The sequence below is a fragment of the Penicillium canescens genome, assembly GCF_028828765.1.
Source record: "Penicillium canescens strain IBT 15451 chromosome Unknown utg000010l_segment0_segment0, whole genome shotgun sequence".
NCBI classification, from domain to species: domain Eukaryota; kingdom Fungi; phylum Ascomycota; class Eurotiomycetes; order Eurotiales; family Aspergillaceae; genus Penicillium; species Penicillium canescens.
Genome location: NW_026703972.1, coordinates 4,635,267 through 4,649,797, shown reverse-complemented (window position 1 = coordinate 4,649,797; position 14,531 = coordinate 4,635,267). Strand labels below are relative to the sequence as shown.

The following is a 14,531-nucleotide window of genomic DNA, read 5'->3' as shown; positions in this document are numbered from 1 at the left end:
GAAATATCTTTAACGTGTACTTTAGCATTCACAAGGTCGCGGCGAAGACCTTCGGAGTCCGTACGAAAGCACCATTGTGGTCCAAAGTTCGAGGTTCGCTGCACCGAACACTCGTCCGAGAAGATCCACGATTGGAAGCTTTCACGCCGCCATTTTCGCGTAAATCTTAGCCGTTTCCTTGCAAGAGAGGGCTTAATTGGTATCTTCCTTTTTGAACGCCGTTTTCCGAGACCGTATTGCTTTAAAACTCGCTGTATAGTGGACCGAGACGGATGACCGGGTGTCGCAGCACTAAGCCGTTTATAGGTCCAAAAGGGGTGGCGGCGCGCTTGTAAATAGAGGCAAGTGGAAGCTCGAGAGCTTAGCATAGGAGGACGGCCGGTTCGGGGAAGGCTTTCAAATAATTGATGCTCCTCGAAGCGTTTCAACGTATTGTAGATCGTCCGACGGCTACATTCGAATTCATTAGCTAGCTTTGACTGCGAAATGCCGTTCTTATGGCCAAATACAATAGCTGACCTTTGCTCAGTAGATAGTTCGGCCGTTTTATGACGTTTTGAACTTATTTCCATTGAAATCGGACATGTAGGAGAGGTGTAGGAAGAAAAATAGAAAGGTGGGTTGGTTGCCGGGTCAAATTGTAGTGGGGCAGTGGGAAGATATTTTTGACTAGTATCTGTAGTCTGAATTTCTTGAGATGTCTAGAGCAAAAGATTGGATTTATATTGTATTCAATATATGCAGATAGGTTATACCGATTGGATGGTCTTGGATTTGCTGCTCTATTCTAGTTTGGGTATCTTGGATATGTATCTGTAGTGGCAGATGAGCTGCCGTGAGAGAAGTCTCTTTTCGTCCTCTGGGAGAAGATGGACTGTAAGAGCAGAGCCCTGAGAGCTGGTGGATGCCCTGCCGGGCGGTCTTGCTTATAGCTGCTGAAACAATGGTTTGATATCAATGCCATTGCCCGGTTCCGCGGCTCTGTTCACCATGTCCGGTGCATTCAGAGCATCTACCATCCAATCCAGTCCCCCAAGAATATAATCCCAATGCTTCTCAGCGCCAAGCGAAGCGCGCGCGCAATTGTGCTCACATTGAATCAATCCAATGCCGAGGCCTTTCACCTCTTCTTTCTCTTCTTCGCGCGCTCAGCTAGAAGTTCATCCAGATAACTCGTCGCCTTCTTCCTCCCCTTCGAGCGCGCAGGCGCAGGCGCAGGCTCTGACGGTGCACTCTCTTCCTCAGCTTTCTGTTCTGTATTCTCAGTACTGGAACCAGCACCAGCACCAGTATCATCAACAGGACTAGCAAAAACATCCTCCACAGCACTCGCACCAGCCTTCTTCTTCTTCTGCCCACGACCCACCCCAGCACCAGCACCAATCCCCCTCATATTCTTCTTCTTCCCAATCATAGCGGACCGCCCATCCTCGTCATCATCCTCGTCATCCTCATCCCCAGCACCAGTACCAGACGCAGAAGCATTATTCCCAGAAGCAGACGCAGACGCAGACGTAGTCGTCGAACCAGCAACAGCAGCCTTCTGAGCCGCAGCAGCCTTCATAACACGATCATAGTTCTTGCCGAGGAGTTGTTTGCGCAGTTTATCATTCGAGTCCAGCTCGGTCCGGTTCCAGCTTCCGTCGGCTGCTTTTTGGGGGAGGGGGCTCCGACGCCGAGTCTGCATTTGTTTTGTTAGTTTCTTGTACACAGAATGGTAGTGGATATTGCCAATGGATACTCACGTCTCTGGTACAGCGGTGAAAATCTCATTTTCTTCTCGTTGTAGTTCCTCGTCCGTTTTGGTGTTTGCTAGTTCATCGCTGGGTTGTTGGGGGAGCCAGGAGGCTACGAGTCGTTGACTGCGGGATAGGGCGACGTTTGCCCGGTTGAGGATTACGTCGGACTCGCTTTTGGAGAGCGACATTGTTTGTCGGGGGTTCGTTCAGAGCGAACTTTTGAGGGTTCGGTATTGTTTAAGGTGATCTGCGGTGAATCTTTTTTTTGCCGGGGTTGTTGGGGCGGTGAGGTTTATCTCTGGTCTATGGACTTATGGAGTGAGTATATACATGACATTTATGCACTTGCTATCGTGTACTTTGGCTGTTAATTTAATGTTGGCGTTTTGTTCAGTTATGCAATTTTATATTTATTACAAATTTGTCAATCTGTTCGCTGATTGCTTATGCCAATTTGAAATCAACGTCTCCTTTCTCCGTGTCATTAATCACCATCACTATATAAGTATCTCGCTGTATTCATGTTAGGCTCTGGGGCTCAACTTTACCATGAGCGGATGTTTATCCCAAAGAAGGAAACAATCTTGTTCAAGCCAGTTATGTCCTGGTTGCTCCAACTCCATGTCAAAGTTGAAGATCATACGAGCGAGAATGATGCGCATTTCAACATATGCAAGGCTAGAAATAATGTCAGAGTTATCCAAAAGCACAAAATATAGTGAAGGAGAAGTGGAAAGAGGATTGAATGTATAGAAGGAGCTACGTACTTTCGTCCAATACAGTTTCTTGGACCGTAGCTGAACGGCTGCATTGCGATTTTGCTGTCCTTTGCGTAGCGAGTATCACCTAGATGACGCTCTGGGACGAATTGCTCTGGGTCGGTGTAATTGATAGGCGAATGACTAGCGGCTAGATGAGAAACGGAGACAATGGTCTATCGCGAATGTTAGTGGCTTTGGGTGTTTCATTCGGAAGATATCTTGTACTTACACCTCCGGGGACCCAGTCCCCAGCAATCATGTCGCCCTGAGCATCGACAATGCGTGGAAGCCCAGCTGCAATGGGAGGATATAATCTCAAAGCTTCAGTGAGCGTGGCAAGGCAATACTCCAGCTTGTTGCAGTTCTCAAGCGTGATCTCTTCCTCCTTTGTAAACGCCGATCTGATTTCATCCTGAAGTTTCGCAAGCACGAGGGGGTTCTTCAACAATAGAAATGTCACCCCGGAAAGTAAAGTCGCAGTAGTCTCAGAACCGGCAATGATCAAATTGCTAGCATTGGTTATCATCTCTGGAATGCTGAGCCCCTTTTCAGTGTTGTTGTGCTTCAAGATATTAGCGAAGAAATCAGGTCTCTCGTTTGACTTTCTCAGTCGACTGTTGACCTTTGCCGTGGTCAATGCCATGTGGGCCTCTTTCTGAGACAAGATGTGCTTTGGGGCAATCAATGGGAGGATATAGTTCCATCCAGGAAAACGCCGAGCGACATTTGAATAAGAGCTCATTTTGATACTGCCGAAAAGGATGGAAATCCATTGATGGTAATTCGAATTCTTCAAACAGTCAAATGGCTCACCAAAAGCCAAATCCCCAATGATATCAAACGTCGTGAAGTTATACCAGGCAACCATATCAACGGCGCTTTTCCCACAAGCGATGTTCTCACGCAGGCGCTGCATCAGAAGGTCAACATAGCCCTTGATGATAGGCTCTTGCTCACGCAACGAGCTGTCAGAAAATGCGTGTGACAACAAACGCCGAAAGCGAGAGTGATCTGTATCGCTGGAGAGAATGATACTCGGAGCTCCGTTGCCGGTTGGTCCATAGAACCGGTGATCCTTCATTTTCTGGCCGTGGCCAACACGAGTACCATAGATGGGCTTCCAGGCATCTCCATGGATGAAGGAAAGCTCATCGGGGGCAATACGGACTACCTCACCGTACTGCTGATGCAATGTCTTTATTTCTTGTGGGGAACGACCATACATGATCATTCGCATATAGGGTAGACGCGTGGCAGCCATTGACTTTGGGCCTGGGAATTTGGAAAGAGGGTGGAAGTAGACATTGTATATGATGAGGCCGATGGAGTAAAGGGCGATCTAATACATGTGTCTTCGGTCAGTTGAAGTCCTGTCATGATGGCTGAAGAGTAGACTGCACTTGCCAGTGGCAAACTCAACCCGATCAAAGACAGAGTCATATAGGAGAAGTCTTTCGGACTTGCAAGTCCTTCAAGGCCAGGAAGAGCCATAGTTAAAGTTGAAGTTTGGAGTCTTGATAGATCCGATTCCCACTTCTTCAGTCTGGACTATTTATACCTCGCCCCCATTCATTCTACTCGTGTGACCAGCTACAAGACATTAAGAATTATGCTACAAAGACAGAATGGTATAAAGTACCCTATCACAACGCCCGGTGCATATCGCCTCTGGAACTACATTCAATGTGACCAAGTAGCACTCCGGAAAAGTAAGGAAAGTTTATATGGCTAGTGTATCCCTAATCATATATTGGATATACCTAAAGGTAGCTTCAAAGACTTTAATAAAAGGGTAGAAATAGATACAACTTGTACTTTGTTGTTATTCATTGTAACGGGTTAGATCTGTTGCATCAGCTACATTTTTACGTTCATGTCTAGCCTGTTGTCGGTGCCTAGCTGATGGCTCAGCATCTACCCTATTCCCTGATCTTCTAATTCTCCAGCAAATCCATCTTGTTTCCCGGCGTACGTTGCGCTGTGCGCGTACAGACATTGATTTCCTCACATTCATCTCGAGATGCTCACGCTTTCTATAGTGAATGAGCAATACCCCACGGGTGTATGAGGTGGGCCACTAGCTTCCTGTTCTATCTTTCCGAAAATGCAATGTATTTTGCCCACCTATCAGCCTTCAAATAGGAAATCAGATGAAATCCCGAAGCATGCATTCCTTGTTTGGCGGCTCGATCAACTTACCCGACAGGCGTGCGTACCGGTAGGTCGTCGAAGAATACATGTAATTGCCGGCAAAACTTTCGATCAAATGCTGCAGGTAGGTCTTCTGCTCCTCGCTAAAGTCTGGCAGCGCCATAAGTCGCACATACTCCTCACGGACCTGGCGCTCGCAGTCCCAAAGGATGGAGCGCAAGATGGACTTGGCCGAGACGGGCGGCACTGACAGTGCCTGCTCGATCGCATGTACCGAGTTGTGCAGCGGTGCGCCCTCCTTCTGGTACTCATGGTACTCCTTCTCGTAGGAGTACAGGTCGTTGACGTATAGACAATGTCGAACATACAGTTGTTCAATCAACTTGAAGACGGGGCGGTCTTCGGGTTTGTATAGAATCGCCGCGCCGAATCGCACCGCGGTGACCATGAAGTTAGACCTCCGCAGAGCCCATAAAGCCCAAAGCCCAGCCCAACCCAACCCGCAAATGGGTTGGGTTTTGGGCCCGGTCCTTAGGCCCATCGATGGGCTATGGGCTTGTACCTCGAGCCCACTGTGCGTTAATGGGGGCCCAAATGGGCCCCAAACAATACAAACATGCCGAGAATTTGGATGCCAAGATAAGTTGAACCCCCTTTTTGGTATTAATTAAATTACTTCTGTTTTACGTCCGTTTCTTACCCTGATGCCTAAGGTAATATTTTATTAGATTTAATGATTTAGAATCAATTACTAGCATTCTCTCTATGTCACGTAAAAGAACACGAGAAAACGCGGTATTAAGAAATTTTCAAAATTACAGAGGTTCACCAGAAAGTGGTGGTGCTTCCCTATAAAACCTAGATATATATCCAACATCAAAACATCAACATTCACCTTTTGGGTTATATCTCGACCCCCACCGATCGGATTTTTGTTCAAAATCAGCATGCGTACTCATAGTATTCCCTTTATTTTAAAATTTAAAATTGAACTTCATACGATTGGTGGAAGGTCGTAATACAACGATTACAGAGTCCGCTTTGTCAGCGCTTGCATGGGTTTTTATGGGGGCCCACGGCCCAACCCACTGTGGGCTGTGGGTTGGGTTGGGCTTTGAAGGTTGAGCCCATAGCCCACCGTGGGTTGGGCCGTGGGCCTAGGGTCTGGGCCCATTTATGGGCTTTGCGGAGGTCTACCATGAAGCTGCAACTACGATCAGTGGGTGGCACTTTGAAGGATTAGGGGATTAAGAAGGGATACTCTCTTACTCGTAAGCAATATCGAGCTCGCGGAAGGCCACAAAATCTTGCCAGCAGCCGTGAGCTTTGCCCGGTTTGGAGCTGTTGGTCCGGGAGAAACGTGCCCACCGGACAGTGTCCTGCATCAATTCCAGCCCGAGAACCGGGTCTAGCGCAATTGTCTCACGGCAGAACTTCAGGAAGAGGTCGTTTCGCGAAGGGCCGTCCAGTTCGTCGGCTTGAAAGGTATCTGTGTCCCAGCCTTCGAGAATTGAATTTCCTTCCGCGTTGACGGTGGATTCGATAACATCTATATACATTCAACCAAAACAATTAGCTTTCCATAAATCCTAGCAAAATAGGAAAATCCGGTGAAACTGACCGTCATGAAGGAAAAGGAAGAGAATCGACTTGGTTAGCACACGGATGCGTGTTGCATCGGAGACCGCGTAGAGATAGATACAGATGGTGACCGCGGTCTCCACGAGCTCCAACATTTTACGTTTCTTATCATTGGTCTTCAGCCTCTCCGGGATAACTGCTCCAGCTCCGCGCGCCGCAAGGATTTCCTCGATCAGCTCCATGCCAGCAGCCTCGGCCTCTCGCCAGTGAATGCACTGCGGAGAACCCTTCATCGTTGAGATCCATGGTAATCCCAGCTCGACTGGATCGATCAGGATGGCGTTCTTCGTGGGAACCAACGCTCTTTGGGGATCGAGGAAGTAAAAGGGTCGTGTTCCAGTTCTGGCACCTCGCACCGCTCCCCTATAGCATCGTAGGCATAGATTACCTGCCTATAATGCTTGGGATGCTCTTTATGAGCATGAGGCTCTTTCGGGGAGTTGGTCAGACTGGACTTCAAGGAGACAGAGTGTACCTCAACGAAACTCAACCACGAAGGCAGTCGGATCTTGAGATCAAAGAACCAGAGATGAATGACATACAGAGACATTATCGGTAACCGATCAAGCTTTAATTGGGATGTTCAAGGGGCTGTGCCTTATAGTAACGGCATCACAGGGATGAAGAAAGTCGGTACATATATCAATAAAATCAGGGAACTTTTCGGTTCTGAAATGTGCCAAGTGAAGTCAATTCTGGATAAGCTAAATCCGGTGCAGCGGTTTAGGGGGCAAAATGTGTTTCCAAATCAGTGCAGCAGGAGTAAGCCAATACGCACTGCCGCACACATGTATTGGCTGCCATCTGGCAACTATGTCCCCACTGTGCCCCATCCTTTCCTTATTGCTCCAGCCTGGTATTAAGTGTATAACTCATTAACTTTTAATAATAGGTCCAAACCAGATACCGAACAGGCTTCGAAACGGCTAGCTCGGGCACGACGACCAGAATCGCACTGCATACTTTTGAGCCATTGCACAGTTGGTCTGGCCTGGGCTATCTGTGACTTGATCTACCTTGAGTGTGGCGAGAGGGTCTCCATTGAAGGAGATGAGACTCAACTTAACGGTTACCCGCATAAATTCAGGTTCTCGCAAACCCAACAGGCTTCTCGAGGAATGATCAACGCGGGCGGTGATGCTGTGCTTCTGGGATACCTTGCTAACCACCAGGCTGCTTCTGGGGATTTCCCTGTCAGCCCTTCTCTGCGATCAAAGGGCTATACAATTTCTTATTTCGGATTATTGCAGTGGAGGATAAGGTACTCCGTACTTTAACTAGAAATTAGGGTTGGCAGCTGTTACTTAGGGCTCCGAAAGGAATAAATGAATGCGAATATAGGGCATATTCATATTCGCACCCCGCGAATATGAATAAATGAATATCGTATTCGCGCGAATAAGCGCATTATTCATATTCGCATTCATATTATTCATATCATGCATTTTGCGCGCATTAATGGATCTTCCGTTTCCCCGGTTTTTGTATTACAGAAATACACGTTTCCACTAGCCAACTTGTATTTCAAGTGCGATCACAGCCTCGGTCAAGCATAAGTAGAAAATATTTCCCATGCAATCCATGTTCTGAAGTATATACCCTATATTGTAGGGCTCGGTAAGCTCTATGTATTCTGCGTCATTATTTTTCGTGATTTTTTATAGGTAAATGTCTAGTTTGTTGTAATTTACAATGGTCTGAGAAGCACTATGCATGAGCAATGGGCAGTAAAACGAGATGATTTAAGTCTGCCTCCCGAAGGAGGCTTCTCTATAGCTATTTATAATGGTCAAATGCATACGATATGCCTTTCATGAAACTATTGCGTGATCAGCTCACTAGCAATATGAAAAGGCCACGTTGCTTGATGCATTCAACCAAGTGCTCTGAAGCTCTCTATAGCGCTGCTCAGCCAAGCATTAGCAGTGCTTGGCGAGCTTCAGATCACAACACACCCCCTGAATGCAGCAAGCATTTCAGAGGTTCAAAAGCCATAAAATTCAGCTCTAAAATGAATGGATAGGGTGTCAAATAACTTCCCCAAATACTCGATTCTGATCGGTCGAATCAGAATGCCATTTTGCTCATGGAGCAAGATATCTCTTCAGTTGATGAGAGAAATGGATAACTGCTTCCTGAACTCGTCAAATGACGGTTTCGGGAGCGGTTTTGTGAGGCCATCCGCTATATTACGGACACCTGGCACATGCGACAGCCGTATCTTTTGATCTTCGACGGCTTCGCGAATCCAGTGCCAATGGACGTCAATATGCTTGCTCCTCGAATGGTTCTTCGCGGACGTCGTAAGAGCAATAGCTGAGAGGCTATCACAGAGCAAATGCACTGCTTCACCCTTGTTGCCAATGCCTAGATCGTCTAGCAAGCGACGCAGCCATACGGCCTGGCTTCCTGCGTCTGAGAGAGCGTAGTATTCAGCCTCAGCTGAAGACTTCGTGACGCTGGTTTGACGGCGAGTACACCATGAAATAGGAGCGCCGGCGAGGAAGAATACCCAGCCGGTTCTCGATCTCATAGTGTCGGGGTCGGAAGCGAAGCTCGCGTCCACGCACCCCCACAACCCTAGACCTTCTTCAAAACCAGTATTGCCTGCTTCCTTCGCCTTGCCGTAAGTGATCCCATATCCGCTGGTTCTCTTGGCATAACTAATGGCGTGGTCGGCGGCGAGGGTATGCGATTCGTCGGGGCTCTGATTGAATTTCGACAGTATGGAGAATGCGAGGGTAAGGTCGGGCCTGGAGTTGTTGCTCGCATAGCCGATTTTGCCAGTGGTCTTCCTATATTCCTCGCCTCGTAAGGTGTCGGTAGGAAGCTCTGGATCAGCTTTCTTGAGTACTGCGATAGGATTCATCGGAGTAAGAGGGCTTGGTGAAGCTATCTTGGTTGTTGGTTTAGCAAATCCGTCAACATATGCTTGCTGGTCAATGCTCAGCAGCCTCTGCTTCCTGTCTCTTTTGATGCGAAGGCCAAGGTAATATGACACTTCACCGAGGTCGGAAGTTGACCATTTTGCTGAAATAGCTTCTTTAGTGTCGTTAAGAAGCTTCTCCGAAGTTGCTGCTATCAGCAAGTCGTCAACATAGACGAAGATGAGCACTATTCCACCCCCTGGACATGGCGTACGTAAAGGCATGGATCAGCCTTGGTGCTCATGAATTGCCTGGAGTGGAGGTATTCGGAGAGGGTTTTGTACCAGTTTGCTGCCGACTGGCGAAGTCCGTACAAGCTTTTATAAAGCCTGCAAAATGCTCCGCGGTCCTCGAAGCCTTCTGGGTAATGCATATACGTTTCTTCCTCCAAAGCTGCATTGAGATACGCTAAGTTGACGTCCATATGCGTGGTGTGAAGGTCTCGCATTGCGATGACGGCAAGGAGCACTCGAAGGGTGTCATATCGGCCAGTACTGGCGTAGACTTCGTCAAAGTCAATACCAGGAAGTTGCTGGTCTCCGCGAGCGACCCAGCGAGCTTTGAACTTCGCTGGTTTACCCGCTGAATCAGTCTTCAATTTGTATACCCATCGACCACGAAGTGGGCGGGCGCCCTTAGGCGGTGTCGCCGTTTTCCATACACCGAGAGCTTCAAATTGTGAGATCTCTGCTTGCATAGCTCTCTGCCACCATGGCCAGAGAGGTGAAGCTTTCGCTTGAGCAAGAGAGACTGGAGAGTCGAGCCATTTGGTAGGGATTTCCTCCATGTTTTGAGGTAGGGTATGAAGGTCATTACTAGCCAGCTTTTGAGCTAATAATACCGTTGTAGTGTCTTCCCATGCCTGGATTTCCCTTCTGTCACTTTTTGAGATCACTGAGGGTCTGAAAGCTAGTGCTCTAATGATCTTGTCGGTTTTGGACGGCGATAGCTTGTCCTCCTCGGCCATATCGAGAGGAGATTGATTGCTTGTTAGGTATGCGTCTACTTCAGAGGTGAGATTGTCGGCAGATTCATCGGAGCTTTCTTCATTGTCCGATTCAGGGTTGAGGAGCAAGTGATCTGCTTCCTTGAAGCTTTCCTGGCTTTGTTGGCTTTGATGGCCAATAGGCTCATCGATTTGATGATGAGGAAGCTTGTTTCGAGGGTCTGGAAGGTCGGGGTTGTTGTAAAGGGCCCAGTCTTCTCCTTCCTCGAAAATTGCATCTCTCACTAAGTGGAGAGTGCCGCCATTAGGTCTAGTGCCGTCTGATCGCACTGGGTAAGGTCGGTAGACCTTGAAAATGCCGCCATTGTCATCTTCATAACCGACGAGGTAGCCGATTTCGATGCGGCGGGCGAGATGTTTGCCGACGGGGTCTTGAGCCACCTGCTCTCGGCCAAATACTCTGAATACCCGGCATCCGATGATACGAAGGTGAGAGAGATCCGGCTTCCGGCCATGGCGAAGCTCATATGGGGTGGTTGGTGGCATCCCGGCGAGTCGTCTACCATAGTAAATGGTGCGGTTTCGGACGTATACGACGGTCTTCATGATCTCCGCCCAGAGGAATGGCGGGAGGTTCGAGTCAGCTAAAACGGATCGCATTCTCTCAGCTACTATGCGCATCAGTCGTTCCACTTTCCCATTTTGCTCATGAGCATATGGAGCAATGAAATGCCAGTGGATTCCGCGGTTTTCAGCCCAAATTTGGAGGTCTTTCTGAATGAATTCACCCCCATTATCGGTCTGAATGGCTCCAATTTCCTTGGTCGAGTCGATAGAAACAAACTGCTCAATTCGGGCTTGGTGGTCCCTTTCGTACTGGGCAAGAAGCTTCTTGATAGCGTCTTTTGCTTCGTTCTTAGACTTGAGGAAGCAAATATCGGCCCAGCCATCGAAATCATCGATCATTAGGAGCCAGTAGCGAGCTTCAGTATTGAGAGCAGGTTTTAGCTTGCCGCCGCCGCCAATATCTATATAGACGAGTTCTCCGGTCTTTTTCGAGCGGTGAAGCACAGGTGCGCGGCGTGGTTTCAAAGTTGCTTTGCCAATGGCGCAGCATTCGCATGGCCTTTTTGAGGCTGACAACCCATCAATGTCAATGCCATTGACGATTTTGGCTGTATTCTGCACCCCCTGAATGCTGAGATGCATCATACGGCGGTGCCAAGTGTCGACATTGACTCGGGAGCGGTCCAAAACAGGTGGTTTTGACGCTTTTGACGCTTGCTCGGTTGCTATAGGCGGAGCTTGCTCAATTTGTTGAGCTTCCTCGATATGCGGAGCTTCCTTGGTGAGGCTCTCGGCATTCAACTCATCCGATTCTGTCGTCGTTTTCAAGGCATATATTGCTTTCTCAGTTTGATGAGTTTTAACGACGTTAAGCAGCCATTGTGAGCCATTCTTCCTTCCCGAAGTAAGGTGCGAGCCGTCCTTCTCAATGAAGTCAACCCTGGTTGGCTTATAAATGGCTGTAATGCCTTTCTTTGAGATACGGTTGCCGCTGAAGAGGTTGCACTGTATGGTCGGGCACCATATTGTATTGCAGAGTTCGATTTCTCTGGTTTTACGGCCCGATTTGACGGTCAAAACGACGTTTCCACGAAGCCCGTTTTGCTCTTGTCGTCCATTTATAGTGACTATGGTGGTCGTAATTGGCTTAGCAGTGCCAGCCACGAAGTAGTGAGGTGAAGAGATAAAGTGGTCATCGCTTCCTGGATCACATATCCATGCTCCTGGGCCATTTTTGGTGTTTACCGAGAGGGCTATAGTAGCTGGTGACGGTGATTCGTCGCTTAGCGAAGCGGTGAGGGAGGCGGTGAGTAGAGATCTTCTTTCTTCTCCTTTCTCTTCCTTTTCCCCTCTTTTTGGCCGTTTCTCGGGGTATTTCTTCCAGCAATTGGAGCTTTTATGCTTCCGGCCGCAGTGCTTGCATTTCTCTCCCGTTGCAGCGGTTGAGTATGCTTTTGATGTCTCGTTGGAGACGTTCTCTGTCTGGTTCTCTATCTCGCTGACGAGCAGCTCGAATTGGAGAATTTCCTTATCAGGGTTAGATGAAGCTGTGAGTCGAGACTTGAGGTTGGTCTTCCAGCTTTGCCATTTCTCCGAGTCGAGCTTTCGAATGAACCGAAGGCATTTGATTCGCTCGCTTTCAATGCCTTCATTATGGACCTTGGCCCATGCAGACTGAAAGGCGTTTTTGTATTGGTCGAAGCTGGCGTAATTGCTCAGCTTACATCGCTCAAGCTCCGCAATGCCGTCTTCAGCTACTTTGTATGGATGCGGCTTATAATTCAGCTCCAATGCTCTCCAAATAGCATGCGGCTGGTTGATTTTGCGGTGTTGTAAGAACTGGAGAATGGGCTTCGATATGTGATTGCAAATAACCTTTCTCGCGTGGCTGATGAATTTCTTTTGCATCATTGAATACCGATGGTCGGCTGGGAGGGCAATGACTTCGCCATATACAATGGCTTCAATTGCATTGTCTTCAAAGACTTGTTGCATGCTCATTACCCAAAGGGTGTAGTTCTCCTTTCCCTTCAAAGCTTCGAATTTGTCGTCATCAGTAAGCTTGCGATGAATAGTCGCAGCTATTTTGATGTGCTCGGTGGCTTTGCGAACGGCTCTTGCGTATTGGACCTCTTCATTGGTCATTGCCGGCGTCGGTTGATGGCTTGGTAGACGTCTTAGCGGTGCATTGCCAGTGGAAAAGTGAGATCTCCGCGAAGCTGTTCTTTGAATTGGCTCTCCACTATGGCGACTGGAGGCTCTAGGAGTATGTGTTCCGTTCGGGTGAGCTGTATAGCTTCTTCCCGGCTTGCTCGACGCAGTTCGGTTGCGATACATTACGTCGGCATCTGTATGGGGCCCATCGGTCTCTGACTGGTCCGATGGTCCATGGATTGGCTCACTTGGTTGAGTAAAGAGAGAGGGTGCTCTCCTACTTTGAATGTTAAGCCTATATCTATCAGACGTTGTACTGGCGTCTAAGACATGTGGTTGGTTGGTGCCAGTGATCTCTGGCCCATATTGAGGCAGCGAGGTCGAAGCTGGCTGCTCTCTTATTGGTTGGTTGCCAATTGCTCGCGATGAAGGGCCCGGCGCCGAGTCCTGGATCACGGTATGCGTATCGTCTTCAACATCAGAGGGGTAAGCGTCGCTCATTGGTGGAGCTTCACTTTCACTCCAATCGAGGTGATCGGTCTCGAGACGGCGACGTTGAGAACGTGTGGTGCGTCTATCAGACATTGTTGGAGGAGTGGACTCAGGGGTAAAGCAAGTAAAGAATTGATAGCAAGAATGAAGCTATTCCCGGCTTACGGAGACGAAGCCGGGCTCATAACCTGTTGTAATTTACAATGGTCTGAGAAGCACTATGCATGAGCAATGGGCAGTAAAACGAGATGATTTAAGTCTGCCTCCCGAAGGAGGCTTCTCTATAGCTATTTATAATGGTCAAATGCATACGATATGCCTTTCATGAAACTATTGCGTGATCAGCTCACTAGCAATATGAAAAGGCCACGTTGCTTGATGCATTCAACCAAGTGCTCTGAAGCTCTCTATAGCGCTGCTCAGCCAAGCATTAGCAGTGCTTGGCGAGCTTCAGATCACAACATAGTTTTGGTGACCAACGGTTGCTACAGAAAGTCGAGCGAAATTATATATATCTACAAGTCGTCTTTCCACATCTTTGCTGCTCTAGTTAAATCGACTACCATAACTTCTCTTGTTCCCACTCGATCTACTCCAAAGTTTAGATTTATTATAACCATGACTATTGGCACGTAAAAACGCGTTTATCATGCCACCTTAACTCACTTCTCATGCAGGTTACAGATTGTTTACCATGAGAGTCGCGAGCGAGAAACCGCCGCGTGTAAAGAAAAGACCTATCAACTTTCCACTTTACTGGGATTGCATCAGGCGAAAGCACAGCTAGTGTTTCCCCATCATTGTTTCATTCTCACCGTTCATTTCCGACCCGCCATGCTATCAAGTATTGTCGAGTGATACTAAAGGTGTGCCCCGCCTCGCTCCCAGGTACCACTTGGACTACTAACACTGGGCAAATACAGAATGGCATCCTCACCTAACCCATTTGTGCGAAAGACGCGTGGTCTTCCGCGTCGCGACTACAATGCTCTGAACAATGGCACACCCTCCCTACTCCCTGAGCCATGGGAAGGAAATATTCGTGAAATAGAGAGCCCCTGCTCGCCAGCACCATCCGAGTTTACAGAAGGCGAAGAGACGTCCCCATCCGTGCTGTCCTTACCCATTCCCAGGTCTTCGCCCGCACCGCTAG

The 14,531-nt window shown here is 48.3% G+C and overlaps 3 protein-coding genes across 3 annotated transcripts; all 3 read right to left on the bottom strand.

Moving 5' to 3' along the window:
* Positions 1 to 1,120: 1,120 nt before the first annotated feature.
* Positions 1,121 to 1,927, bottom strand: N7446_012694 (DUF3245 domain-containing protein; the record flags this gene model as incomplete). The annotated part of the gene is made up of 2 exons (XM_058521436.1): positions 1,121 to 1,667; positions 1,746 to 1,927. 2 exons carry the CDS (start codon positions 1,925 to 1,927, stop codon positions 1,121 to 1,123), a joined length of 729 nt encoding a protein of 242 aa, XP_058366802.1.
* A 336-nt stretch (positions 1,928 to 2,263) lies between these two features.
* N7446_012693 (cytochrome P450) lies at positions 2,264 to 3,761 on the bottom strand (the record flags this gene model as incomplete). Its single annotated transcript, XM_058521435.1, has 3 exons — positions 2,264 to 2,417; positions 2,507 to 2,673; positions 2,730 to 3,761. The coding sequence occupies 3 exons, from the start codon at positions 3,759 to 3,761 to the stop codon at positions 2,264 to 2,266; spliced, it is 1,353 nt and encodes a 450-aa protein (XP_058366801.1).
* Positions 3,762 to 4,646: 885 nt separating this feature from the next.
* N7446_012692 (terpenoid synthase) lies at positions 4,647 to 6,842 on the bottom strand (the record flags this gene model as incomplete). The annotated part of the gene is made up of 5 exons (XM_058521434.1): positions 4,647 to 5,050; positions 5,352 to 5,359; positions 5,921 to 6,200; positions 6,273 to 6,655; positions 6,835 to 6,842. 5 exons carry the CDS (start codon positions 6,840 to 6,842, stop codon positions 4,647 to 4,649), a joined length of 1,083 nt encoding a protein of 360 aa, XP_058366800.1.
* Between the last annotated feature and the right edge of the window lie 7,689 nt (positions 6,843 to 14,531).